Here is a 27767-nt window from a genome sequence, read left to right as displayed (position 1 = left end):
TCATCATCAGTGGAGAGCAATGGCACTGAAGCCCCCAGAGTGATGATCTGGCTTGGTTCAGGCCTCACTGGGGTACCATCGGTACTGAATAGGGGGATGTCTGGTGTAGAAGAAACTGTCAGGTCCGCCTGCATAGTGAAAAGTTGCAGTACCGGGAAGCTCATTGCCAGGGATGGCAGCGCAGTCTGAGAGGAGAGGGTCAGAACTGTCGGTGCCGAGGTCTTGCTGAACTGTATATGTGCAGCAGGTGACGCCATTACAACGGTCGATGCTGTGACAGTTTTCGGCACGGTCAGTGCCAAGCTAGGGATCTTGGCTTTAGATTGTGCACCTCAGTGAGAGCCTGCCCATACCGGATCCTTGGCTCCTCGGGAAATCTCAGTACTGGACATTCCCAGTTCCTCTTGGTGCCGTCGGTAGCAGGGCAGATTTTTCACAAGAAGATTGCCACAGCGATATTCGTCTAAAAAGAAACAATGACTGAGGCCGGTGTTTGTCGCCTTTTTATGGACAGGGTCCTTAGAAGCGGTCTTGGTAGTGGAGCCCTTTTCTGACGCTGCTGCTGGTGACCGTTGGCCAGGAGGCATCTTGGACTCTGGGTCGGAGGCTGGCCTGAGGGATTTCTCCATCATGAGTAATTTAAGTTGGAGGTCCCTGGCCTTTAATGTCCTGGCAGTCAGTTTTTTTACAATGAGGACACTTTTGAGGAATATGGGTCTCTCCCAGAAAGTGGACGCACTGAGCATGGGTGTCCGAAACAGGTATCGATAGCCTGCAAGTAAGGCAGCGTTTAAATCCAGGGGAACCAGGCATGCCTGAGGAAGGTCCAGCTCTGGAGAGAAATGGGCAGCCCGTGTCTAAGCAGTCATTGCTGGTGGAGGGCCTCCGGAGCAGGAGGCGAAAAACTACCCTAAAATATTTTTTTAAATATGGAAAAAAATAAAAGTAACCAAAGTTAACTAGATTAAAGGGGATAAAAGAAAAAAGAAATATAAACTTTCTACGGAGCTGAAGGGGTGCTGCTGTCACTCTGACTCAAGCCAAGGGCAGTAGAGAAGGAACTAGGGGTTGGTTGGCTGTGCATGCTTGGTAGCCACTCAGAGCAAATCTTTGGCCAAGACACCTGAAGTGGAGCACGCACAGGGACACTCCTTGAAGAAGAAATATAATTGCTTTCCTAATGTTTTGGGGATTGGGGGAGTAATGCAGGGGAGGGTTGTTACTGTATTATTTGTTTGTTTGGACTTAGTACTGCACTCCTATTGACGTCAGCTCAAGTTTGGCCTATATAGAGACTGCTGGATCGGGCCCACCAAGTTAAATTAATCCCAGTTCACAGGGCTTGGACAAGATCATATGCAATACTTTAGCCTCACCTAAGGTCTTAACATAGGGTTTAAATGGTGCGTGAGGCTTTGTCCAGCTCCTTGAAACTAAAATGAATTTTACCCTGCGACTTTCTCACAGACATGTGTATTATACATCATTACTAGCTACTATACCATCAAGGATATAAAGAGACACTTCCGGCCAATATTTTCTGAAGACATCAATGTGTGCTCACGTTTTCTTTCATATATCCATTTAATTCTTTCTCTGCCCTCCCTATTCTAAAATGCTGATTTCCTCATGAGGCTCTGAAAATTATTTGATATTATGTATATAATATATTTTCCCACCTTAAGATTTAAGTTTTTATACAGGATAGGATACAAAAGGTAAACACACAATACTAGAATCACTGTTAAAAATTTACATTTTATGCCCAGCTGTTGAACCACCTGCCTGGTCAGAATGTTAATTAACAAACGCTTTCCACAGCTGTGCAGACAACCCTGATGACACTGATTCTCAAATTAAACAAAACTGTGTTTGGCTTGTGCTCAAGAAAAATGGGTATGGCAGATTTAACTAATGGAAAGGATATGAGTAGTGTACTGGTACTAAATTCTGTGAAGCTGAAATAAAGAGAAACTGAACTATTTAAAAAGAACAAGGGGTACTTGTGGTACCTTAAAGACTCACAAATTTATTTGGGCATAAGCTTTCGTGGGCTAAAACCCACTTCATCAGATGCATGGAGTGGAAAATACAGTAGGCGCATATATATATATATAAATATATATGTCGAAGGTGATGGATTTTGATCCATCTTTTCATGGTGTGTGTGTGTACACACACACACCATGAAAAGATGGATCAAAATCCATCACCTTCAACACTGCAGAAATCCCATATCTTCTTAGTAGGGTTCTCACTTATTACAAGCAGCTAACCAATGGAAGCCATATTTCAAAATGTAAAAAAAGAACCCAAAACCCCACTAGATTTGTTATCCTTTGTATACAACATTCTTTTTATCAGTGCTCAGCAACCGGTCTTCAGAAGCTGAACATTTTTGAAGCAGTAACGACAATGCAGTTAGCTAAACAAAGCTAAACTTAATGGTTTCCAGGAAACTGAAAGATGAAAGAATGTGGAAAGAAACTGCCATAGCTTCAAATGAAGAACAAGTGAACTAAGGTCCAATAGAAAATCAAAAAGAAATTCAACAAGGGCCTAGAAACCATGGTCAGATAAATTTCAGTTGGATTGAGATTTCAGAATGCATTTTTAACACAGCATACAATACATTCCTTGGTATATTATTTCACTAAGGACATTTTTTAAGAAGTTGCGAGGGGAAGTAACATTGCAAAGCCTGTAATGATTCTCACTTACTTAGAGCATAACAGTATAACTGATTTACTTTTATTTACTAAAATGATGACTCAACATTAAGGGGCACATGTTGCTTCCCTTTGTGGATTCAGCAGTTACCAGATCCAGCAGAACCAGGGAGATTCTAGTGCATGTGTAAGCAAGGGCAAAGTTGGTGGAGGCTGTTGGGATTTTAGGAGATAACATAGTGATGGAGCACCTAGTACTGGATGTCATGGACCCCAGCTCCACTGGGTTTCCCTGTGCTCTCTCACATAGGCACAGGTCAAGGGAGGTGAATGAGTCCACCAGCCACCGCTCCTTGCTGAAGAGGATCATAGCTCTTACTGAAAACTGTGCCACCTGGAAGAAAAATTAACTTTCCCTGCCCTCATAGATACTCAGCACCCAACCACACTTGGGATGACCAGAATCAGGATTTGGGGATAACTATGCTTCATGTGATTTTCTGAAAGTGGTTCTTCAGTGCTTTTCCATGAAATGTCTTTGCAAAACTTTTTTTTCTAAATTGCTGAAGGTCCATAGAGAATTAAATTCTCAATAAAACTAAATTATTTTTAAAGTTGCCTAATTAATTTTTAAAATGGCTTAGAACAATTTTTAAAATGGCTTAGAACCTGGCTTAGAACAGGTGTGTTTCAGAATGAGCAGTACCTGAAACAACAGATCTCAGACCTGAGAAAAGGAGTTAAACATACTGTTACAACAGCAATTTGTAGTGTTTGGTGCAATAGATTTTCTCTATACAAAAGGAAATCATCATACAATTAGTTTTATATGCCATGTTCTTGTAGCCATGTTGGTCCAAGGATATTAGAAAGATAGGGTGGGTGAGGTAATGCATTTTATTGGACCAACTTCAGTTGGTGAGAGAGACAAGCTTTAGAGCTTACACAGAGCTCTTCTGTGTAAGATTGAAAGCTTGAGTCCCTCAGCAACAGAAGTTGGTCGAATAAAAGCGATATTACTTCACCCACTTTCTCTCTCTAATTACGTTTATGACTGTGGCAAGCCATTTTTAACACACAGTACAGGACTGTGCACATTCTTTCTAACTGAATCATCAATTACTTCTAGTACAGACATATATCAAACAGGAATTTTATTTACTTGGGAATTTGTTATAACGCAAACAGATGTAATATCTTAATCATCAAATCAGTAATAAAATCATACATTTAAAAATGTCTTTCATACAGAAAGATAAAGCTCTTTACAACTATGCATATAAGCATCACCTCTCCTACTGTTGAAATGCAGCCTCCTCTAAGGTGGAACATAGAAGTTCTTTTTAGAACACAGCCATATTACAGAACAATTTAGGGTAAAGTGAAGGAGAATACCCTATCCAAGTACAACAGGAATTTTAAACAGAGTATAATTATCCAAACTAGAATTTGAGTAGACATCAGGGCCGACAAACCTAACTTGTGAAAAGTTCCATGAGCTCTGCCATGATACAAGTAGTTATGATCAATGAGTACATTTTCACTTTGAACTGGGAATCACACCCCCATCTTGATTAGACATACTCACATTAGCTCCCATCACCCTAGTGCACTAAAAGTAAAATATAGCCATAGCAGCATGAACTGTAGGATGAGCTACCCCCACTGAATACGTGCCTAGGGACTTGGACGGATACACACTTAGGAAGGCTAGCCTGTCCCACCAGCTTGTGCTGCTGCTCGATAATGCTAGCTTGATGACAGCTGGTATGACTATGTCTACTCAATGTGGTAATCACATCCCCAGCTCCAAGTGTAGATGTACCCTCAATTTTATATAATCAAAAGCACTTTCAGCAGCACAATCGTCCTAACCTATACCTAGGCACTGCTTACTGAATTAGAGAGAAGGGTGCCACCTATTGAATAATGAACATTTTCTGAAAAAACTGAGCTTTCAGTGCAAAGTCTGACATCAAATACTGCCAGGGCCAAGCACTCAGTTTTGCGATGAAACTACTTGATGAAAAGTTAAAGAGCTGCTTCCCTAAGTAAAGAGTGCTGCTATGTTAGTCTGTATTCGTAAAAAGAAAGAGAGTACAGTCTCTAAGGTGCCACACGTACTCTTTTTCTTGCTACGCAAAGTATGTCCAAAATTTTCAAACTTGGGCGCATAGGCAGCTAAGTAAACATAGTCTTATTTTTAGAGACACTGGTCAAAAAGTCAGGTCACTTATATTTAGCTTTCTATATACAGACTGGATACCTGAACGTAGCCATCCAAGTTTGAAAATTTTGGCCTAAGATGTCTAGTTACAGCAGATGACATGTCATGATGATCTAGGAAAGCAATCATATTTATTAATACAGGGGTCTAAAATTAGGAGATGATTGATAATCCAAAAACTAGTGATTTACATATAACCTTAATCTTCTTGGTAGTGGATTGCCCCAATAATAAAGACAGACTGGGAAGTGGCCAGTTTTTGCATGTCATTATGAAGCATTCTATTTGAGAAAGTGACGCAACAAATTTGGCCAGTGCTGTGATGTTATTCCAAGAAACTTTGCTTCTTAGGTGTTGTTTCCTAGAATGTCATTCATAATGACAAGATAAGTGGAGTATCTTTTGAAGGTTGATGTTCTTTCAATGAAGACGTATACTATTTTATTTCTATTATTTCGACTACTGGAAGGGAAACCGCAACATAATTTACATTTGGATGCTTCCATATTTTATGCAGACAACCCAGAGAATTTATAAAATATGCCACATCCATATAATTTTGAAACTGTATGTCATAATTTCATTGTTATGCTACCAGCAACAGGTGATGTTAAAATTCAGTATTTCCTTCAGAAGTAGTTTTATGAACAAAATGTTCTGAAATAGTTCTCACACTATGTAGTGAAGCTAACCCAGCCATGGAATACACATTACTACAGGCTGTTTCTATGTTGATAAATACTGTAAATAAAGAATCGGCTCTTGTCATATAAGGTTCTATACACATACAAGAAAACATGTTTGGCATGTTACAGGGGTTTGCGTGACATAGCAGATACCAAGAAAATACTGTGTTGTGCTGATCAAGCCTTGAAACTGAGCTATTAACATTCATAACATTCTAATGACTCAGTAGCCCATTACATTCCAAAGTGCAGTAATGTCCTGTTGTGGACCACCGCACAGAGCTGCAGACACACTGCCTGGGATTATATTTACCTCATTACCAAGGGTCAGTGACGAGTGAGAGAGTAATGCACGGATCAGTGGCTGGAATGGATGTCATAGCATGGATTTATTTTTATCAGTTCCCCAGCAGACCTAATTCAATTAAATTGAAGATTTACAAGATTGGCTTAAACTATTCGATTAACAATTACTTACATGCTAACCACAACGTACTAAGGTGGAAGTCAACCACAGCTTAGAAATTGAATAGATGAGGAGCTAAATATGTTGTCTTGCTGAAGTGGCCACATACTTGGATGGAGTCTGAATCTCTCCTTGTCTCTTTGGGTCTGATCCTGTACTATTTATGTAGGTAAACCTCACTGAAATCAGTGGGAATAAAAGAGTCAATTAGGCAAGCTTACTTTGCAACACCTATTTAAGGAATGCGAGATTAGGTCTTTACAGTGTGAGTTAGATGGAACGGTATACGGTATATATCTCAAACTGGATTAATGTTGAAAGCAAGAGTGCTAAAAAGTCAGCCAAAGTTGGCAAGCAAGTAAGCAACAGCTGTTAATACAGCCTGTTGGAAGTTGTAATGTTTTTCTTTTTCCTTCTCCCTTTCTTTGTTTCCTGCTGTTTAATAAGGAATTTTCCCTATTACGTAAATAAGCTCCCTTTATTTTTCCTTCTGAAAAAACTTCAAATTCAGTTATTTTTCTTTATCATCCCCTCTTTTTGTGAAGGACCGTTTTACCCTCGGCTTAGGGCAGTGGTTCTCAAACTTTTGTACTGGTGATCCCTTTCACACAGCAAGCCTCAGAGTGCAACCCCCCCTTAAATATATAAAAACGTGTTTTTAATTTATAACACCATAATAAATGCTGGAGGCAAAGTGAGGTTTGGGGTGGAGGCTGACAGCTTGCAATCCCCCATGTAATAGCCCTGTGACCCCGTGGGGGGTCCTGACCCGCAGTTTGAGAACCCCTGGCTTAGGGCAGGTCTAAAGTGCAATTAAAAACCTGAGGCTGGAATGTGCCAGCTGACTCAGACATTCGGACTTGGGCTACAGCCCGACCTGTGGGATCCTCCCAACATGCAAGGTCCTAGAGCCTGGTCTACAGCCCAAGTCTGAGCATCTACACCACAATTAAACAGCACCTAGCCTGAGCCCCATGAGCCCAAGTCAGCTGGGACTGGCCAGCCCCGGATGTCTGATTGCAGTGTAGATATACCCTTAGGCTGTTTGATCCTCCTGTGTCCACACTGTCACTCTCATGGCCCATTTGTGGCACTACTGCAGAAGACCACAGCCATCTCTATACCCTCAATTAGTGACTGTAATATGCCCATTTTTCTCTGCCTCCACTGAGAACAGAGCTCCCTTTCCTCCAAGAGCTTCACACAGTAATTTCCCAAATATTAGACTTTGTTCAGCTTAAATTAAACAAAAGAAGTATGTTTTGTCTTTTTTACCAAATAGAAGAAAATAAGAATAGAAAATAAAAGTTCTTACACATGTAACATGGAATTTACTATAAAATTCCCTAAACTGACACTAAAAAATTAAATTACTGAATATTTGTATAGTTCACCTTATTCCTCAGGTAGAGAAATGAATTCATTCCTATAGTAACTATATGATAAACATGCAATATCTCTAGGAGTCTGACAGATCTCCCTAGAAGGAATGGTCTCCCATCTCCCAAGTTAAAAGAGTTATGGGGGGAAAGATCATTTGATCCCAAAATTTAACATAAAATGTCACAAAATACACATTAACTTTCAGATTTTTTTTTATTCAGCCCTTTGTTTGAATACACAAATGTATAATTTATTTTCCTTTTACCCAGCATACTTCTTTTAAAAAAAAACCTTTTTTTATCCAGCTGCTTAAAATGAACAAAAAGGAGTATATAATTGTCAAATCACCAAAATAAATCATTAACTTTCTCCTATTTTGTTTGGCTAAAAAGTACATCCTAGACTTTTCTTGTACCAGTTCTCTTTTCATGTTAATTAAGAATCACACTAGCTCTGGGAAATACATTAATGTGCTGAATGCTAAATCTTTTAAAAAATTCTGACTCTTGCCCCCCTACCCACTCCCCACTTCTGCAAACCTTGGGGTAGCTACCCTCACAGAGGGAGGCCACCTGACATCATATGATACTTAAACTACCAAATATGATCTATCTAAGGCAGTGTCCACATTATGGAGTGCCCCTTATTGTAGATGCAGCCCACACACAACAGGAGGAAGAGTTTTTCTGTTGGTACAGGAACATCACTGCCCCAAAGGACGTTATCTACGTTGACAGAAGCCCTCTTCCATCTGCACAGCTGTTTTGTGAAAAAACACAGGGGTTTTTAGTCAGCGTGGCTATGTCAGCCAGGGGTGTGTTTTTTCACACTCCTGGCCGATGTAGGTATGCCGATGTAACTTTTAAGTGCAAACCAAGCCTAAGGTATTTATGTGGCCCACATTACTACAGTAACTGAGCATGTCACAATCTTTACGGTATTTATCTTCAAAGCACCTTTGTGAAATTGGTTAGTGCTATTATCCTCACCTTACAAATGGGGAACTGAGGCATGGAGAAACTAAAGATAGACATTTTGAAAATCCTAAGTAATTTAGGAGCAGAGTCCCTTTGAAAGTCAGTGGGACTTGTGCTCCTAAATCAATGAGGCACATTTGAAACATCCATCCTAAGTCACTTGCCCAAGTTCACAACAGGAATCTATGGCAGATGAGGGAATTGAATCCAGGTTTATGAGTCCCAGACTAGGACCCATATCATCTGACGAGCTTTCCTCTTTGGAACAAAGGCATTGTGAGACAAAGAAGCAAAAATTGAGTAAAAAATAATCCAGTTGTGGGACTTATTTTCAAAACAAGGGGCAAAAATTTCCTCTCACTTACACCAGTAGCATCTGTGATCAGTCAGTGAGGTTGTTCCAGTTTAACTTACAAGAGGATTTAGTCCATATTAGAAGTCAAAACTTCTGCAAATTTAAACACCCTTTACACCAAGTTCTGGCTTCTTGTTACTGCCTTGAAAGCCCTGACTAATTCTGGCCCTCTCCAACATCACATGCAGCAGCGGATTTACCATGAAACAAACCATGTGCTGGCACAGGGCCCCCAACAACAAGGGGGCCCCCAAAATGGAGGACAAATATCTGGCAACCTGCCCCCAAATCCTGGCTGGCGGTGCAGCAGGGCTCAGGCAGGCAGGCTGCCTGCACCCAGCACCCAAACTACCTACCAGAGCCCACCCCCTCACTCCCTGCACCCCAACCCACTGCCCCACACTTTATTTTAATTTAATCCCCTTAATTTATAATATAGGAGGAGGATGAAGAAAAAAGAATGAAAAATGGGTGGGGGGGGGGAGAAGAGACAAGAGAGAACGTTCTTTTTCTTCGCTGGGTCCTGAAGGAGGGGCCCCAAAAATGAAGCTGCACACAGGGCCCACTAACTGTAAATCCACCATTGATCACATGCCATGCCTTCTGTTCTTCCAGAGATGCTGGCCTCATCCAACCATTTGGCAGCTTGTCACACAAACATTTCTGCTTCAGAGTAACAGCCGGGTTAGTCTGTATTCGCAAAAAGAAAAGGAGTACTTGTGGCACCTTAGAGACTAACCAATTTATTTGAGCATAAGCTTCCGTGCGCTACAGCTCACTTCATTGGATGCATACTGTGGAAAGTATAGAAGATCTTTTTATACACACAAAGCATGAAAAAATGGATGTTTACCACTACAAAAGGTTTTCTCTCCCCCCACCCCACTCTCCTGCTGGTAATAGCTTACCTAAAGTGATCACTCTCCTTACAATGTATATGATAATCAAGGTGGGCCATTTCCAGCACAAATCCAGGGTTTAACAAGAACTTCTGAGGGGGTGGGGGGTAGGAAAAACAAGGGGAAATAAGTTACCTTGCATAATGACTTAGCCACTCCCAGTCTCCATTCAAGCCTAAGTTAATTGTATCCAATTTGCAAATGAATTCCAATTCAACAGTCTCTTGCTGGAGTCTGGTTCTGAAGTTTTTTTGTTGTAATATCGCAACTTTCATGTCTGTAATCGCGTGACCAGAGAGACTGAAGTGTTCTCCGACTGGTTTATGAATGTTATAATTCTTGACATCTGATTTGTGTCCATTTATTCTTTTACGTAGAGACTGTCCAGTTTGACCAATGTACATGGCAGAGGGGCATTGCTGGCACATGATGGCATATATCACATTGGTGGATGTGCAGGTGAACGAGCCTCTGATAGCGTGGCTGATTTCCTGCATCAAGTTGCCCATGCCGGTTTTCCCTCTGCTCAGTTTCTTGTCCACTCTAGTGCAATGGTGAATTACAGTTTAGCCCTCAAGCAACAGCCTAGGAAAACACCTCCCCTTTCAGCATAACACAAGAGTCCAAACAAAAACACATGTCCAAAACTTCAAAGAAACAAGTCCTTCAGCCCTAGGCTTAAACAATAGCCCCACCAGTGTCTGTCCTGGTCTCCCCCTGTTGATGCCATAACTAAAAGGGCACCTTCTCCAGAAATTCGGGCAAGGCCGTAAGTAAGAACCAGTAACAATGAGTCTCCAGCCCACACCAGAATCATATTGTCCCCGGCCTTTTTATTTCATCCTTCCCCAGAACTTCCATGTATTACATGCCTCTTTACATGCCTTTTTCACAGCTCTTCATGGGCTGATAGCTTCCCTGCTTTTCTTGGAAAAAGTCCCACACCATGTCTAACCTCTCTCTCCAGAGTGCTTTTCTAGCAAGCAAGTTCTGATGTCCACAATTCAAGAAAGATGTTGATAATTGCACAGGGCTGAGAGTAGAGCCACAAGAAAGATTGGAAAACAGGCCTTACAGTGACAGACTCAAGAAATTCAATCCCTTTAACATCAAGAGACAAAAGTGACTTGATCACAGTCCCTAAGCAACTCCATGGGGAACAAAATTTTGATAATGGGCTTTTCAATCTAGCAAAGGTATAACAAGATTCATGGCTAGAAGTTGAAGCTAGATAAATTCACACTAGAAATAAGACACAAAATAGAAACTATCATTAACCACTAGAATGATTTACCAAGGATTGTGGTGGATTCTCCATCACTGGCAATTTTTAAAATCAAGATTGGATTTTTTTCTAAAAGACGTGCTCTTGTTCAAACACAAATTAATTCAGGGAAGTCCTATGGTATGTGTTATAGAGGTAAGACAAAATAATCACAATGGTCCCTTCTGGCTTTATAATCTATTAAAAAAATAAGCAGCTGTTCTTCAACTCTGAGAAACGTACCCTAAACAAAATCTCTGAACGTTGCAGTTCACCTAGCATTAACTTTGCTATTACATTGCTTTCAAACTATAACAGAAAAATGTGTCCACAAATTAGAGTTAAAGGGCAAGAAGTCTGATATGTTGTTTGGAAGATGCATGTGATCACCCAGGTTTGGGCTTGTTGTCAACCCTTGCTCTATGTTTTAGGCATAAATACAATATACTTTGTGGTTAGAGGATCTTTGTAAATTTCATTTCTCTTTCCCCCACTTCTCTTACCCCAAAATAATTATTGTTAACACTGAGAAATTATGCAGTTTTTTTCCCAAAGTGTTACTGAGTTGCAATTCACATTTTATACACTTACTAACATTTTAACTTTCTTGCCTCCTATTGGTCTTAGAATCATAGAATATCAGGGTTGGAAGGGACCCCTGAAGGTCATCTAGTCCAACCCCCTGCTCGAAGCAGGACCAATTCCCAGTTAAATCATCCCAGCCAGGGCTTTGTCAAGCCTGACCTTAAAAACCTCTAAGGAAGGAGATTCTACCACCTCCCTAGGTAACGCATTCCAGTGTTTCACCACCCTCTTAGTGAAAAAGTTTTTCCTAATATCCAATCTAAACCTCCCCCACTGCAACTTGAGGTCTTCAGGTACTGTATTGGGCTAGGTAAAGAATTGTCAGTTTTTTTTAAAAAAAAATCATATGAATTAAACAAAACTAGATCATAGTGTCAATGTTAGAGCACAATGAATTACTTCAAACATATGTGAAGAAGCTACACTAAATTCTATAAGTTATTAGAAAGTACTTAAAATATTTACTTCTTTATGTGTATATAGTGGTCACTCTTGAAAGGCTTCTTCCATTCTAAAAGAGAGTTTGAGAGATATTCCCTAAATATAAATGGGGAGTATCATTAGAACTGGGAATCTCTCTCAAAACTAGAGAAGCTTATATATTTCTTCTTTTGGGGTTAATTTTATAAGCATATGTAATTATAAACTCCAGCACAGCTTTCAAGTTTAAACTTACAAGATTTCCATCCAGATTTTTCAGCTGTTGATTAACCTCTTTAAGTCGGTTTTGTTGCTCACGTTGCTCACGTGCGTCTTGCAGGACCTTCTCACCTGGAACTGCTTCCAGACTTCTATTTGCATAAGCCAGAGATTCCTGACAAAAGTAAGAGTGGACACGGCTAAAACATCTTAAAATATATGCTTTAAAGCAGAAAAAAGCTAATTAGATCTTTACAGAAAAAAGTGAGAGAACACGAATATTTATGCATAATTGGTTAGTTTCACATTTTGGTCAATGTATGTTAATAGTATTTAAATATTGAACAGGATTTTTTCCACAGAGTATTAACTAACTCTGTTCAAACTTGTAAAGGAGAAGAACAAACATTCATATTCAAGATTTCCATTCTAAGAGTTTTTCTATACAAATATTTAACAGTGGAGGGAGGACTTTTCAACAGCCCACAGCACTGGTCTAAGTCCAGTTGACTTCAGTGGGACCAGTCAGGGCCAGCCAATGCGGAGTACTTTTCAAAATCTCACTTAAAATGTTTCTCTCCGATATGAAGCCTGAGGAAACAGCCTTTGCACAGTGGATCTATGTGCGGACATGAGACACAAAACCCATTCTCTAACCCATAGCCAAGCCATGCGGCACACATGCAGCTGGACTGCAACCACTACTACAGAGCAGAGCTGAACAATTTTACAAATATTCCGTAGCCTGGGACCAGATTCTAACATTCTTACACACAGTGAGTATGACCTTAATTACGGAAATCAACTGGACTATTTGCGGGATTAAGGGAATATTCAATGTGAGAAAGACCAGAATGGAATCTACCCAACTGGGAATGCTAAATATTGACAAAATTGCAAATCTACAATTGACAAAAACAGGGTTTGCCTTTGGCAACCAAGGATTTAATATAAGAATCCAAGTCATAGAGTAGTCAAAGTAACAGCAAAAAAATTTGCCAAACTCTAATTACCTTTAACCCAAGAGAGTATGCCGAACTATTTAAATAAAATCCTAGTCGAATTAATCACTCTTATTTTCAAAGCAACTCATCCATTCCTGATTAACATATATTCCTCAGTAAAGGAAACTAAGTACTATACTTAACTGGAAAGAAGGACAGTTTTCTAGATTTAATCATTCAGATGAAAACTTCTCAGCATACAGGCTACAGTTTGTAAAAAGTGTGACTGTGTTAAAAACAATATATTTTCTGGTCAAAATGCATATGACAAATAAGTGACTCTGGGACTTTAAACCATAACATCAGTGAATCATGCAATATGGAGTTTATTTCTCAGCATGAGTATTTGAAAGTATCAGAGCTATCACACAATGGCTCCCAGTATCACAATTCCAAGAAATCTCACGCACAGCGGAAGGAGGTATAAGAAGAGTCATCTATAGAAGCCTGGAATCTCCCCAAACTGAGCCAGTTTAACCCTCAATAGGGTGAGCTATCTTCAGCTAAGATTCTCAACAATGACTATCTAAGGTTAGGTACCTAAATGCATATTTAGCTATCTACATAAGTGGTCTGAAGTCAATAGGCATGCATAATTAACATCTATGCAGATGTTATAATATCAAGAACCTGCACCACTTCTCTCTATTTCTATACATTAATTCAATGTACCAGTATATCATCTTCATATTTTCAATATGAATGGAGAAGTGGCTCAAGAAACCAATAATAAAGATTAAAAGTTACTACTCTTCAGGCACAGCATTTATTGGGAGTTGATGTAGGGCTTTTTTTTCCCCCACCCATGATTGCAAGGTAAGAAAACTCATTTATTATGGTAAAATAGAAAAGACTGTGACAACTTTACATTTTCTTACAAATTACACCTATTTCTGCAATGAAGTCAAATTTCTAAATCCACCTTTATAATCTGCATACTTACAGAGACATGGGTACCATTCAGTGTGGATTATAGCTGTGATTATAATTTGTTATAGGAAAATAACTAAGTTTATAAGATACATTTAGTGGTACTGCAAGGTCACTAAATGTTATATTGTATTTCCCATTCATTTGCTTCACTATTATTTTATTTGGGGTTTTGAGTATATGGATGGCAGGTGGATATTTTTATATGAATTTAGACTTCAATGAACAGAGCTCAAATTGCATGTAAAGCCACTAAAATGTTTATCATCTCAATAGGACATAGCTTTAAAAGGGTAATGATGAGAGAAGCCACACAACTCAAAAGTTACTGGCTCCAAGTTCTTTTTTTCCCCTTGTACATTGTCCTGAACAATGCTTTTTACTGGCCTTGGCCCTGATCCTGCAAACACTTAGACACATGCTTCACTTCATGCTCATAGAATCATAGAATCACAGAATATCAGGGTTGGAAGGGACCTCAGGAGGTCATCTAGTCCAACCCCCTGCTCAAAAGCAGGACCCATCCCCAATTAAATCATCCTAGCCAGGGCTTTGTCAAGCCTGACCTTAAAAGCTTCTAAGGAAGGAGATTCCACCACCTCCCTAGGCAACGCATTCCAGTGTTTCACCACCCTCCTAGTGAAAAAGTTTTTCCTAATATCCAACCTAAACCTCCCCCACTGCAACTTGAGACCATTACTCCTTGTCCTGTCCTCTTCCACCACTGAGAACAGTGTAGAACCATCCTCTCTGGAACCACCTCTCAGGTAGTTGAAAGCAGCTATCAAATCCCCCCTCATTCTTCTCTTCCGCAGACTAAACAATCCCAGTTCCCTCAGCCTCTCCTCATAACTCATGTGTTCCAGACCCCTAATCATTTTTGTTGCCCTTCGCTGGACTCTCTCCAATTTATCCACATCCTTCTTGTAGTGTGGGGCCCAAAACTGGACACAGTACTCCAGATGAGGCCTCACCAATGTCAAATAGAGGGGGATGATCACATCCCTCGATCTGCTCGCTATGCCCCTACTTATACATCCCAAAATGCCATTGGCCTTCTTGGCAACAAGGGCACACTGCTGACTCATATCCAGCTTCTCGTCCACTGTCACCCCTAGGTCCTTTTCCGCAGAACTGCTGCCTAGCCATTCGGTCCCTAGTCTGTAGCTGTGCATTGGGTTCTTCCGTCCTAAGTGCAGGACCCTGCACTTATCCTTATTGAACCTCATCAGATTTCTTTTGGCCCCATCCTCCAATTTGTCTAGGTCCCTCTGTATCTATCCCTGCCCTCCAGCGTATCTACCACTCCTCCCAGTTTAGTATCATCCGCAAATTTGCTGAGAGTGCAATCCACACCATCCTCCAGATCATTTATGAAGATATTGAACAAAACCGGCCCCAGGACCGACCCCTGGGGCACTCCACTTGACACCGAGAAGTCCCACATGCATAAGTGCTTGAAGGAGAAATAATAGATGTGGAAGGCAACTGTGTCATATTTCCATACTCGCCTCCCTCATTTCACCCCACTATAGTCACTCAACATGTTTGAGTCTTGTTGCTTCTCTGGTATATGCTATATGGTGCTATGAGGAAGAAGGCATATTAGGGTTACCTAAAGCTACTACTTTATCCCCCTCCAAACATCTCTTTAAAAACTCTGCTGTAATGCCTACCAATCCCTGCCAGTTGACAATCACTAGGCAGACAGTGAGCTATGAGCCTATGACTATTTAACATTTCAAAGCTGCTTGTTTCAGTGTTTGCTCGTGGACCCCTTCTCCTCATATCCCAAATCTATTTGTTCCAGCCACTACTTGTTTCTTGTCCTATGTCAAGATGGTAAAGTCTTTTTACTTCATTTCTGAAAAACGAGTGCATATGGTCTGAATTCTCAAACAGGGCCCCTAGGCACTACCACCGTACAAATAAATAGTGATAATAATGATAAAATTGTAATAAAAAGTCAAATTATTCCAATGCAGTGCGTTTTGTTGGGAACAGTTTCAACAGGAGAGATTAAGAGTTTAACTCTCTATATCCCAATGACTGGGGCACACCCCAGGGAGGTGGGAGATGCATGTTCAAGTCCCTGCTCTGAACCAGCAGAGGGGGGATTTGAACCCGGGTCTCCTACATCTTGGGTGAGTGCTCTAACCAATGGGTATTGGACATAAAGGCAGGGGAGTACAACCTCCTCCTCCTCCTCCTGTCTTTTATGCAGAGTATGCATACTCAGGGCACATACACACCCCCACTTAAGAAAAATATAACAGTGAAGCCATGAGTCAGGGTTACATTAACAATTCTGACATACACCTTACCAGTCAATTTATATGTATACACAAAACAGACGTTCCCCCCCCCCCCCACTGGCCAGCATCCAAAACAGTCAAATATGTATTCAAACATCATTCAGATGATTACTGAAATGTTTACTGCATCGAAGCTATGACATTTTGAATATTTTAAACAATTGCAAGGGAATTAAATGTGTGTAAATTTGAGAAGTTCTCAGTTGGAGGTAGAACTTATTATCTAGATAGTTCATTAGCGAGACAGATTGAATGGATTGCACGATTTGTTATTGCAGCTTCGTCAAAAAGGAATATAAACACTATGACTATTTCTCTTTAGAATTATTGCTGTGCACCAGCAGCACACACAGAACACAACATTAAACAAAGTTAAGAGCCTGACCCTTTCCGCACTTAAATCAATGGCAAAATGGCCATTGTCTTCAATGAGAGCAAGACTTAACCTCAAGACAAACCATATACCACCAAAAAGCACAAAGATGACCAGGCAACAATGTGGTTACTCAACAACACAGCAGATTTTGACTTTTTATATATGTAATATTAAAGGACTTCAAAACTGGTGGGGATTAACAGTAAGGCTCAGTACAAGAACTACGCTTAGATGGATTTTAAAATTGAGGGATTGGAATTTGCCACATCAGGATGACAAGGGCATTTGAGGCATAGAAGGCACCACAATGGAAGAGAAGAAAAATGCAAATGAGATTGTCAAAAAGAACTCAGTAGAAAGTGAGGAATGAGAAATATTGGCAGGAGCAAAATTGTGCAGAACTGTGAAGGTCAAAGCAATCACCTTATAATTTATGTCAGAAGGAAGACAAAGCCAAGGGAGGATTTGAAGAGGAGGAGATGTGGTCAAAGTAGTGGGCAAGCAAGATGATCTCAGTAAGAACAGGTTTAGTTAGACTGCAGGGGTACAATGTGGAAGGCAAAAAGGTAGAGCATACAATAATCTGAATTATGGATTAATAAAGCCTCAAAAGGGATTTTAACTTCAGAGATGAAGAAAGGACAGAATTTAGAATTGTTATACAAGAAAAACAAAGTATCTGGCAAGGGTATGGATATAAGATGGGGGGTTAGGGAGAAGTGAGGAAGCGGAGAAAAAAGAATGTTACCAAAAGGTAATGAGCTGAGTAACAGTGAAGATGGAAAAGATGACAAACCAAGCTGACCACCATTTCCCAAATACTGCACTCTTTACTCCGACAAAGACACCTGATAAAATAAATTTGTGCCCTGCAATTATCTTGGGGCACAAACACTTCTAAACAGCATCCATTACTTAGAGTATAGGTACCTGCTCATCTAATCCATCATGTTGGTGTGGATGCTAGGAGCACATGCTGCCAGAGGGTTCTTTAATGACAACATGAGCTCCCTAAGCAATTTTTTGCTCTTTTGACAAGTTACTTATATAATTCATCTGGTTATTGTAGCTGACTGCTGTGGCTAAGAAGTCCAATTTTTCTAATGAAATAAGCCCCTATCAAAGATAAATGGAGAGCCAACAGGTTTACTATGACTGCCTTCATATCAAAATTAGGGCTCCGTATCTGTCACGGAAGTTGTGGAAGTCACGAATTCCATGACATTCTGCAACCTCCGTGACTTCTGCAGGGGCCAGGGTGGCTAGCCCCACGGCCACCCAAGCAGCTGGCTCTGGGGCCAGCAGTTCATGTGGCCCTGAGGACAGCCACACCAGCTGCTGCTCCGGCAGCCCCCAGCAGCGGTCCCGGGTTGGCTGGAGCAGCCGCGGTCCCTGGCCCCGGCCAGCGGTCCCCAGCCAGCTGGCTAGAGCAGTGGCAGCGATCCCCAGCTGGCTGGCTGGAGCAGCCACAGTCCGGGGCAGCTGCCTCCAGCCACCTGGAGCAGCTGCCGTCAACGGTCTCAGGCAGCAGTCCCTGGCTGGCCAGAGCAGCCACAGTCCCAGGCAGTGGTCCCTAGGCAGCTGGCCAAAGCAGCCATGGGCCACAGCCCCTGGCAGCTGGTGCCACTGGCCCCAGGCGCCCACCCCCCCAGCAGCAGTCGCCCGCTGCCACCTCTCAGGAACACGCCCTCCACGGTTCTCCAGAGCCCCACCCACAAGATTTAATCACAGGTATTCGTAGTACAAGTCATGGACAGATCACAGGCTATGAATTTTTGTTTATTGTCCATGACCTGTCCATGACTTTTTCTAAAAATACCCATGACTAAATTGTAGCCTTAATCATAATCAAGCATGCAGATGTTCTGAGGCTCTCTTTGTTCACTGATCCTGGGTTTATGTTATTTCCAGATGAGTTTTACAGTTCTTCAAGTTGGCATTTGTAGTCACTATACCAACTCTGCATCCTGTTGTCCCAACCTAGCAAATAGGCAATAGTGCGTCTTTGGTTAACAAGAACAGACAATTTATTCTACCCTATGAATCTTACGTGTCCTATCCCATTTTTTCAAAATTGTATTAAACTGAATAGATATTTTTAAGGAACACAAAACAAATTAAGAGACAGGCATTTGTAAAAACATTTTATTAAGATGGCATAAGGAGAAATGCTTCAGATAGAAATAAAGTTTTCATGAGAACCATTACTAAGTAAAAAAGAATACTAACCATGGAAAAGCATTCTGGATCCAACTGGACTGATTGCAAAGAGATTAATAAAGTACACTTCTGTAATACCCAAACTGCAGTACTGTAGGCTTAAAGCCAGTTGTTAAAGATTTCAGAAACAAAGTCACAGCGTAATTCCTAGAACCTGAAAATATAGCTAGAAGCAACAAGAAGTAAGTCTCTCCAGGAGCTTATGGTAATTAAATGTTTGTACATCACACAATTTTATCTGAGGAATCTACTTAGAAAGTACTATCAAATACTACTCTTGGCAGAAAAAAATTGACAGATTTATTACACACACTGGAAGCTAAATTTCTTAAATTAGTGATTGTATTCTAAATGGAAACAAAAACAGATGATTTAGAAATGACAATGATGTTCTTTTCTTTATTCATCATCATGACTACACTATTCTTTCTTCAGAGACTATGGGTGATATTCTCGCCCCAATGAAGCAAATGGGAGTTTTGCCATTGACTTCAGTGAAGCCAGGATTTCACCTCATTAGTCAACTTTGTCTTCAAATGGAGTTGCACCCATGTCAGAAGAATTTAGACTTTGTGCTGCACTGAATTAAGCTACATGGCAGGAATTCTATCACAGGCTTACAGACACTGTTTATAAATTTGTTGCTCTTCACTGTAAAAAAAAAAAAAAAAAACACAAACACAACCCCAAAACGTAATGCTCCCTCACATAGCACATTTCCTACATTTCTGTAAGCTGTTTTACCCATGAAGCCCAGAGCCCTGTGCCCCAAGCAGGGCTGAAGCCTGGAACCCCGAGCGGGACTACAGGCCTAAGCCCCACAAGGCTGGAAGTAAAGGATCAGAATTTTGGGGTTTTTTTGGGGGGGGGGGGCGGGGGGATCACAATTTTTTTAAAGTCCAAATGGGATCACCAGCACAAAAAGTTTGAGAAACACTGCGCTAAAGTTTTAAATTGTTTTATTTTTGAGTGAAGTTATGTAAAAAAAAAAAAAAAAAATCTTCATTTGTAAATTGCACTTTCACCATAAAGATGTTGCACTATAGTACTTTTATGAGGTGAATTTAAATCAGGGGTCCCCAACACGGTGCCCTCGGGAGCCATGGCACCCACCGGGGCATTTTTGTGCCCCCGCAGGACACCTTGCCTCCAAAATATCGTTGCCGAGCATTGCCGTTTCTCGGCGGCGACGCTCCTTAACCGCCGGCGGCATTTCGGCGGTGGAGTGTCCGGCGCCCGCCACAGTCTTCTGGGAATAGCAATATGCTATTCCCACAAGAAAGGTTGCGGACCACTGATTTAAATACTTTCTTTTGTTTATCTTTTTTACAGTGCAAATATTTGTAATAAAAATAATATAAAGTGAGTCCTGTACACTTGGTATTCTGTTTTGTAACTGTAATCAATATATTTCAAAACGTAGAAAACATCACAAATATTTAAATAAATGGTATTCTATTATTAACAGTACAATTAAAACTGCAATCAATCACAATTTTTTTTTTATTCTTACAATTAATTTTTTTTAATTGCTTGACAGTCCTAGTTCAAATCCCTGCTCCAAAGCAGACCCACTGGGGATTTGATACTGGGCCTCCCACAGCCTGAGTGAGTGCCCTAATCACTGGGTTATAAGGGGGAGTAACACCTCTTCATTTTCTGTGCAAAAGGACTGATCTGGCTTAGATCCCTAACTCCAGGAGAGCTTGTGGAGATAAGTGCCTCCTGTTGCATAGCCTTGGACACTTAATTCCCATACTTAGGCCATACTTCTCTTCTCAGCATTTCATGCTGGCTAGCCGAGGCGGCTCCTTGCTCAGTGTGATGGATTTTGTGAATCCCATTTGTAGACCCCTGACACTCCCCATACATTGTATAAGGAGCCTGAGTGGCTAACTCTGGGCTGAAGATTCCACTGGGAAGCCAGTACCTAAAGTTAGGCACTACAGCACTAAGCCGATATGGTGGATCTAGCCAAATAATAGTCCCAGAGAGAATATATGCTAGAGCAGTGATACTCAAACCTTAGTGGTTCAGGAGCAAAATTAGCAATCAGCATTACCCAAGAGAGTCACAATAGTGTGAATTCATTGTTTCATTTATTATAGTACTATATATTCATATTTAAACAGCAGGACAGAGGAAATATTTAGTGAGATATATATATATATATATACACACACACACACAAAGTAGCGGGGCAGCGACTCACCCCTGCGGCGCCTCCTGCTGGTCGTCCAGGGAATTAGCATTTCCAGCCTCCGGATTGCCCTCTGCAGGCCGGTGTCCCGCTGGCTGCTGGGCCCCAAGTCCCAGCGTGGTGCTGCCCCCTGGCAGTACCCCCACAGATCTGGGTCTCTCCCCCCCCCAGGGAACCCCAACCTCTATCCCCACCTTGCCTCAGTCTTTGGCTACTGCCAGTCACCAGCTAGCCCCCGCTCCATGAGGCAGACTGCAGTATAATTGCCACTCATCATCAGCAAGGAGGGTCTGGACCTGCTGCTCCTGCTTACCCTTGGGCTGCCCTCTGAAACCGCAGTACCCCTCTCCTAGGCCTTCATCAAGGCCTGCAGCCTGGGGGTTTCTCAGTCCAGAGCGAGCTCCTCTGGCCTTTCCCCAGCTCTGCTCCACTGGTAGGCCTTCTACAAGGCCTGCAGCCTGGGGTTTTTCCAAGCCAGAGGTCCCCAGCTCCACTCCACTTTAGGTACCCTGCTCAGCTCCCAGCAATCAGGCCCCTCCCTCTCAACATCTAGAGAAAGAGTGTCTCCTCCTAGCCCAGGGCCCTCTTATAAAGGCCACCTGGGGCCTGACTGGGGCATGGCTGCAGATGTTGCTGTTTTCCCAATCAGCTGAGGCTTGCTGCTTTCCCTAGCAGCAGTCCTCTCACAGCCTTAGCCCTCTCCTAGGGCTGATTTCAAGCCCTTTGGGGCAGGAGCGGATGACCACCCTGCCACAACATATATTATTCTCACAGCAAATAAGATAATACCCTAGTGCAAGTTGATAACTTATTCGATTAATAACATAGTAAAGCATCCTGACTGATTAATAACTTACACTGGGTAGGTTTCAGAGTAGCAGCTATGTTAGTCTGTATCCATAAAAAGAAAAGGAGTACTTGTGGCACCTTAGAGACTAACAAATTTATTAGAGCATAAGCTTTCGTGAGCTACAGCTCCGATGAAGTGAGCTGTAGCTCACGAAAGCTTATGCTCTAATAAATTTGTTAGTCTCTAAGGTGCCACAAGTACTCCTTTTCTTTTTACATTGGGTAATAATTAAGTAACACAGTGTTTTGATACCCAGTGCTGCAAAATGTTGCAGGAGACACATTAAAGAGCCACTTTCAGCTCACAAACCACAGTCTGAGTATCACTGTGCTATAGTAGGCTGAATAGCTCTGCCAAAAACAGCTCTCTGAGTTGCAGGGGCCCAGATGCCAGAGTGTCTCTCCATTACTCTAGGGCATGCCACAGAAGCCAACCTCCCTCCTGCAGCTCTCTCAGCTCTGTATAGGAATCACCTGACCCCCTTCCCATCTGGTCTGATAATTGAATGTGGCTGGTTGTCCCCAGATGCCCAGCCTTAAAGGGGCAGACTACCTTGTTACACAATTACAGCTTCCCATTTTTAATTGAGGATGGAGTGGGGAGCCAAAAAGATACTACATGCTTTTTCAAAGTGTCATGGAAGTATATTAACAGTTACATATAGTGAGATGCAGGCTGCACAGGAAAGACAACTACATAGAAAGAGCTTGCAGTTCAGCTATAAAGTACAGTTTGGGGAGAAGTTAAATCAAAATACCAGATGCTTGAAAATGTTCCAAATTATCACACACCTTAGTCACAACATCATTTGGCCAGAATACTTGGTGCAAGACGAACTGTTCCCCAAAAGGATCTTAGGAAGTACTTATGCTAGTTTAGGTTTCTGGAAATAAATAAAGTAAGGGATTTATTTTGTTAGAAAAACAGGAAATGCCATGAAAAAACTGAAAAAGGTATCAGAGGATACTCCAGTTTGCTCTGAAGAAGGATCAGTTGCTCTAGTTATTTTGTTTTAGAAGCTCACAGAAACCTCAAAAGCACAGATGTTCTTTGTACCCATAGTAATTAAAAATATATCAGTGCAGGCAAAAGAGAATGAAATGCAATGGAGAGAACTAGATTAATATATATAGTCCTAAACAATCCTATATCCTGAAATATTCTAGTATAACCTCTCAGTTGTCAAATATTTATAACCCTAGTTAAATTTAGTATTTTTATATTAAATGACAGCATCTAATAGGGCTCATACTTTATTTTGACATCCTACATATTGAAATCATATCTTAGTTCTACCAACAAAATCCTCTTCTTAAAAACTGACATAGAGTAGCATTTGGGACAGTCTCCAGTTACAGGAAACTGTTATACTTCGGGGGGGTGGGGAGTAGGCCACGGGTTGTCCACCTGAAAATCTAACTTAGCAAAAGAGAATCCTCTGAAAAATGTTTTACTTGGTGCTTTAAAAACAAAAAAACACAACACAACACTTCTCTGAACATCCAGTTGCAAGGTGCACGGTCCCAGGCCCCACTACGCTCCAGGCATCATTCTGAAGTGGTCACACAGAAATGAGCCTCCAGCTGGGACACAAACAAAATGGATCTTTCCCTGCCCCTTAGCAAGGTATTTGTTAGCACAAGGGAAAGCCCAATGAGTGGGAGACAGGTGATGTAGATTCAATACTTCTACTCACTTGTGCAAATAATTCTGTAGTATTTTTAGTAAAATAATTGTGTGCCATTCATAATCCCCATTATAGAGACAGACCTTTATCCTCCTACTTTAGGAGGGAGGCAAGTCTCAGCCCCACCCCCCATTTTACAGAAAAAATAACTGGAAGGTTAAATAAGGTGGTTTCTGGCTCAGCTGGGACTAGAGTCCCCGGGTGAAATCTTGGGCCCATTGAAGTAAAAGGGAGTTCTGACAGAAACTTCAAGGGAGGCCAAGTTTTCACCCTAAGTCTCTAATATGACAACTCATCCACTTAGCCACACAGCCTCTCAGAAAGAATTTGTCAAATCTCTGTGCTTAGCCTGGGGGTCTGTAACATGAGGTAGTTCCTGCATGTGTAACTCATTGTTTCAATATGTTACACATCCCCCCTTTACTGTCTGGCCCACAGAGGATAACAGCCTACTATTGCTGCTAACTGATGGAGGTTAGTCCTTTAGCTCAAGTAGTAGAGATCTGTACTGAGTTTGAACCTTGCTATAATGCATGCAGAGAGTCAGTACAGAGTTGACCTCAGATGCTTGGAATTAGACCTCCTAACTGTATATAACTCACAGACTCAGTATATTTCATTTCCCCCCTACTGTGGCTGGTCCACAGAGGAGGATAGCCTACTACTGCTGCTAGCTAACAGGAATATTGAACAGCTGCCTCATACACTAAGTACCAGCCTTGTTGTGCACTAAACCAGGCAAGGGTTCTGAGGAAAAAATAGGTGACTATGTAATTAAGTACAGTATCGAGTCATACATAGAAGGGGACAGAATTAAAGTTGCAAGCATTTCCTAACATTTAAACTTTGCAACCTTATTATTATTTTAATACAGTTTTGTATTAATTTTACATAATTATACATATCATAGGTGGATGTGAGATTCATTTAATAACTGAAGACGATAAAAAACAGTTACTGACCTTCTTGCAACTGTTGTTCTTCAAGACGTGTTGCTCATGTCCATTCCAATTCGGTGTGCGTGTGCACTGCATGCACAATAGCCAGAAGATTTTTCCCCTAGCAGTATTCATAGAGTCAGCCTGGGCACCCCCAGGGGTCGCGCCTTCATGGCGCTCCATATAGGGCCCTGCCGACCTGCCACCCCCTCAGTTCCCTCTTGCCGGCTACTCTGATGAGGGGAAGGAGGGTTGGTATTGGAATGGAGATGAGCAACACATCTCAAAGAACAACAGTTACAAGGAAGTCAGTAACCATTTTTTCTTCTTCTAGTGATTGCTCATGTCAATTCCAATTAGGTGATTTCCAAGCCTAAATTTGGAGGCAGGGTCAGAGCTTAAATGTTCGCTAACTGAAGCACCGCTCTACCAACCAAAGGCTGCATCGTCTCTGGCCTGCTGGGTAACGGCATAATGCGATGGGAATGTATGAATGGAGGACCACGTCGCCGCTCTGCATATTTCCTGGGTTGGAATGTGTGCCTGTTGCTGACAAAACCTGTGCCCTGGTGGAGTGCGCTGGGAGCGGAGGGGCAGGTATCTTCGCCAGGTCGTAGCATTCCCGGATGAAGGACATGATCCATGATGAAATCCTTTGGGAGGAGACTGGAAGCCCTTTCATTCTGTCCGCTACCACGATTAACAACTGAATGGCATTCTGGAATGGATTGGTTTACTCAATGTAAAAGGCCTGGCGAATGTCCAGTGAATGAAGTTTTTGTTCCCTGCTGCTTGACTGTGCCTTAGAGTAGAAAAATGGGAGAAAAACATTCTGGTTGACATGAAACTGGGAGACAACCTTATGGAGGAACGCTGGAGGTGTAGAAGGTAGTCCAGTATAAGGGGTATGGACATGATCAGAGACGGACAGTGTTGTGCCAACCAGATTGAAAATCTCTTCCATTTGGCCGGTTTCCTACTGCCAAGGAATACTTGTCTCACAAAGTCCAAACAGGAGAGCTCCATCAGGTTCAGCCATGGAGCTTCCATGACCTGAGGTGCAACAACTCAAGGTTCAGGTGCTGCAGACAGCCATGATCCTGAGTTAACAAGTCCGGGAAGAGTGCTAAGGTGATCAGGGCTTCCACAGACATTTCGAGGAGGGGTGTGTACCACTGTTGGCAGGGCCAGGCTGGAGCTATTAATATCACCGACACTTCACCCCTTCGTACTTTGAGGAGTACCTTGTGAACAAGAGGAATGGGAGGGAACGCATATAAGAGGTAGTCTCCCCATGGGAAAAGAATGCATCTGTGATGGGAGCCTGGGCTGTGATTCAGTAAGGAGCAAAACTGCTGACACTTCCTGTTGCGTCGCATGTACAAGTGGCCACATGTCCTAGGAGTTTCAGGCAGTTTCAGGCAATTCCTTGCTCTGATGGTAGGGAACTGCCTGAGAGTTCAAATGATATCACCTAGGGCCTGGAATCTTGCTTCCAGGAGGTATCCCCTGACCTGTGTCGAGTCCAGTACCGCCCCTATAAATTCTATCCTCTGAACCGGGGACAGCGTTGATTTTCCCACGTTCAAGAGAACGCCCAGTTTGTCAAACGTTGTTCTTATGAAGTCCACTTGTGCCTCCACCTGAACCCTGAAGTGGTCCTTGGTGAGCCAGTCATCGAGGTACTCAAACACCTGTACCTGCCGCCTGTGCAAGAACGCGGCCACAACTGCCATGCCCTTGGTAAGTACTCAAGGTGCCACTGACAGGCCGAAAGGGAAGACTGTGAACTGGTAATGGGTGTGGATGACCACAAAACTGAGGTACCTTCTGTGGGACAGTGTGATCACTATGTGGAAATACGCTTCCTTCAAGTCGAAGGTGGCATACCAGTCCCCTGGATCCCAGGAAGGGATAACGGAGGCCAAAGAGACCATGCGGAACTTCAGTTTCTTCATAAAGCTGTTGACATCTCACAGGTCTAGGATGGGCCTGAGGCTGCCTTTGGCATTTGGTATTAGGAAATACAGGGATTAGAAGCCTTTGCCCTTCAGCTCCACTGCCCACAGCAACAGAAGCGATTTCACCTCCTGTACGAGGAGTTGCTCATGAGAAGGGTGCCTGAAGAGGGATGGGGAAGGGCAGGGGGGCAGAGAATTAGAGGGAGTATCCCCTCTCTACCGTGCGGAGCACCCAATGGTCCAATGTGATACAGGCCCATACAAGGTAGAAAGGGGATAGTTGGGATGAAAAGGTAAGGTGGGATAGATCCAGTTGTGGCACTAGTACATCATCCTCGAGCGCACCTTCAAAAGGCCTACTTCTGGCCCAAAGACGGACTGGACTGGCCAGAGCCCCAGCCTCAGGATGTGTGCAGTCTTTTCCTGCCGCTTCTGTTTCTCCTCCGAGAACCGTCCTGCTGGGTCTGCGGTTGGTAGAATTGTGGGGGAGGCTGTGACCAGAAATGCTTCCACTGAGTCACGGGAGTATGGAGGCCCAGGGACTTGAGGGTGGCCCTCGAGTCCTTTAAACTGTGGAGTCTTTTATCCGTTTTCTCCGAGAAAACGGCCAAGCCCTCGAAAGGGAGGTCTTGTATGGTCTGCTGGACTTCGTAAGGAAGACCAGTGACCTGAAGCCAGGAGCTCCTCCTCATGGCCACCCCTGTAGCCATCTGCTCCATCCAGAGCCACCTGCAGGGAGGCCCAGGAGATGAGTTTGCCCTCCTCTACCAGCACAGAGAATTCTGTGTGGGAGTCCTGCGGCAGCAGCTCAGCAAATCTGACCACCGCGCTGCAGGTGTTGAAAGAGAACCTACTTATGATGGCCTGTTGGTTTGAGATGCGAAGCTGCAATCCCCCCACTGAACAATCCTGTTTTTTTGGGGAGGGTCCCTGGTAGCCCTGGCACTCGTGCTGCTTGGCTGCATCCACGACCAAGGAATCTGGTGTGGGGTGGGTATACAGACGTTCGTAACCCTTGGAGGCGACGAAATGCCTCCTTTTGTTCCTCTCAGCTGTAGGGGGCAAGGAGGCCAGAGTTTGCCATAAGGTTTTTGTGGTCTTGCTGATTGTTTTTATCAGCAGCAGGGCAATACAGG

General features: G+C 42.4%; 1 protein-coding gene across 3 annotated transcripts in view; it reads right to left on the bottom strand.

Annotated features, from left to right (window-relative positions):
• Positions 1-27767, bottom strand: part of FSIP1 (fibrous sheath interacting protein 1) — a 188351-nt gene that overhangs the window by 105546 nt on the left and 55038 nt on the right. For all 3 annotated transcript variants that reach the window (XM_073348818.1, XM_073348817.1, XM_073348819.1), the window contains one exon: positions 12188-12325. In XM_073348818.1, the coding sequence (XP_073204919.1) occupies positions 12188-12325 (138 nt within the window). The remainder of the gene's footprint in view (positions 1-12187; positions 12326-27767) is intronic.

Source organism: Lepidochelys kempii, chromosome 6 (assembly GCF_965140265.1).
Source record: "Lepidochelys kempii isolate rLepKem1 chromosome 6, rLepKem1.hap2, whole genome shotgun sequence".
In the NCBI taxonomy this organism is placed as follows: Eukaryota; Metazoa; Chordata; order Testudines; family Cheloniidae; genus Lepidochelys; species Lepidochelys kempii.
Note: the sequence above shows the minus strand (reverse complement) of the source record. Positions and strands in the feature narration are given on the sequence as shown.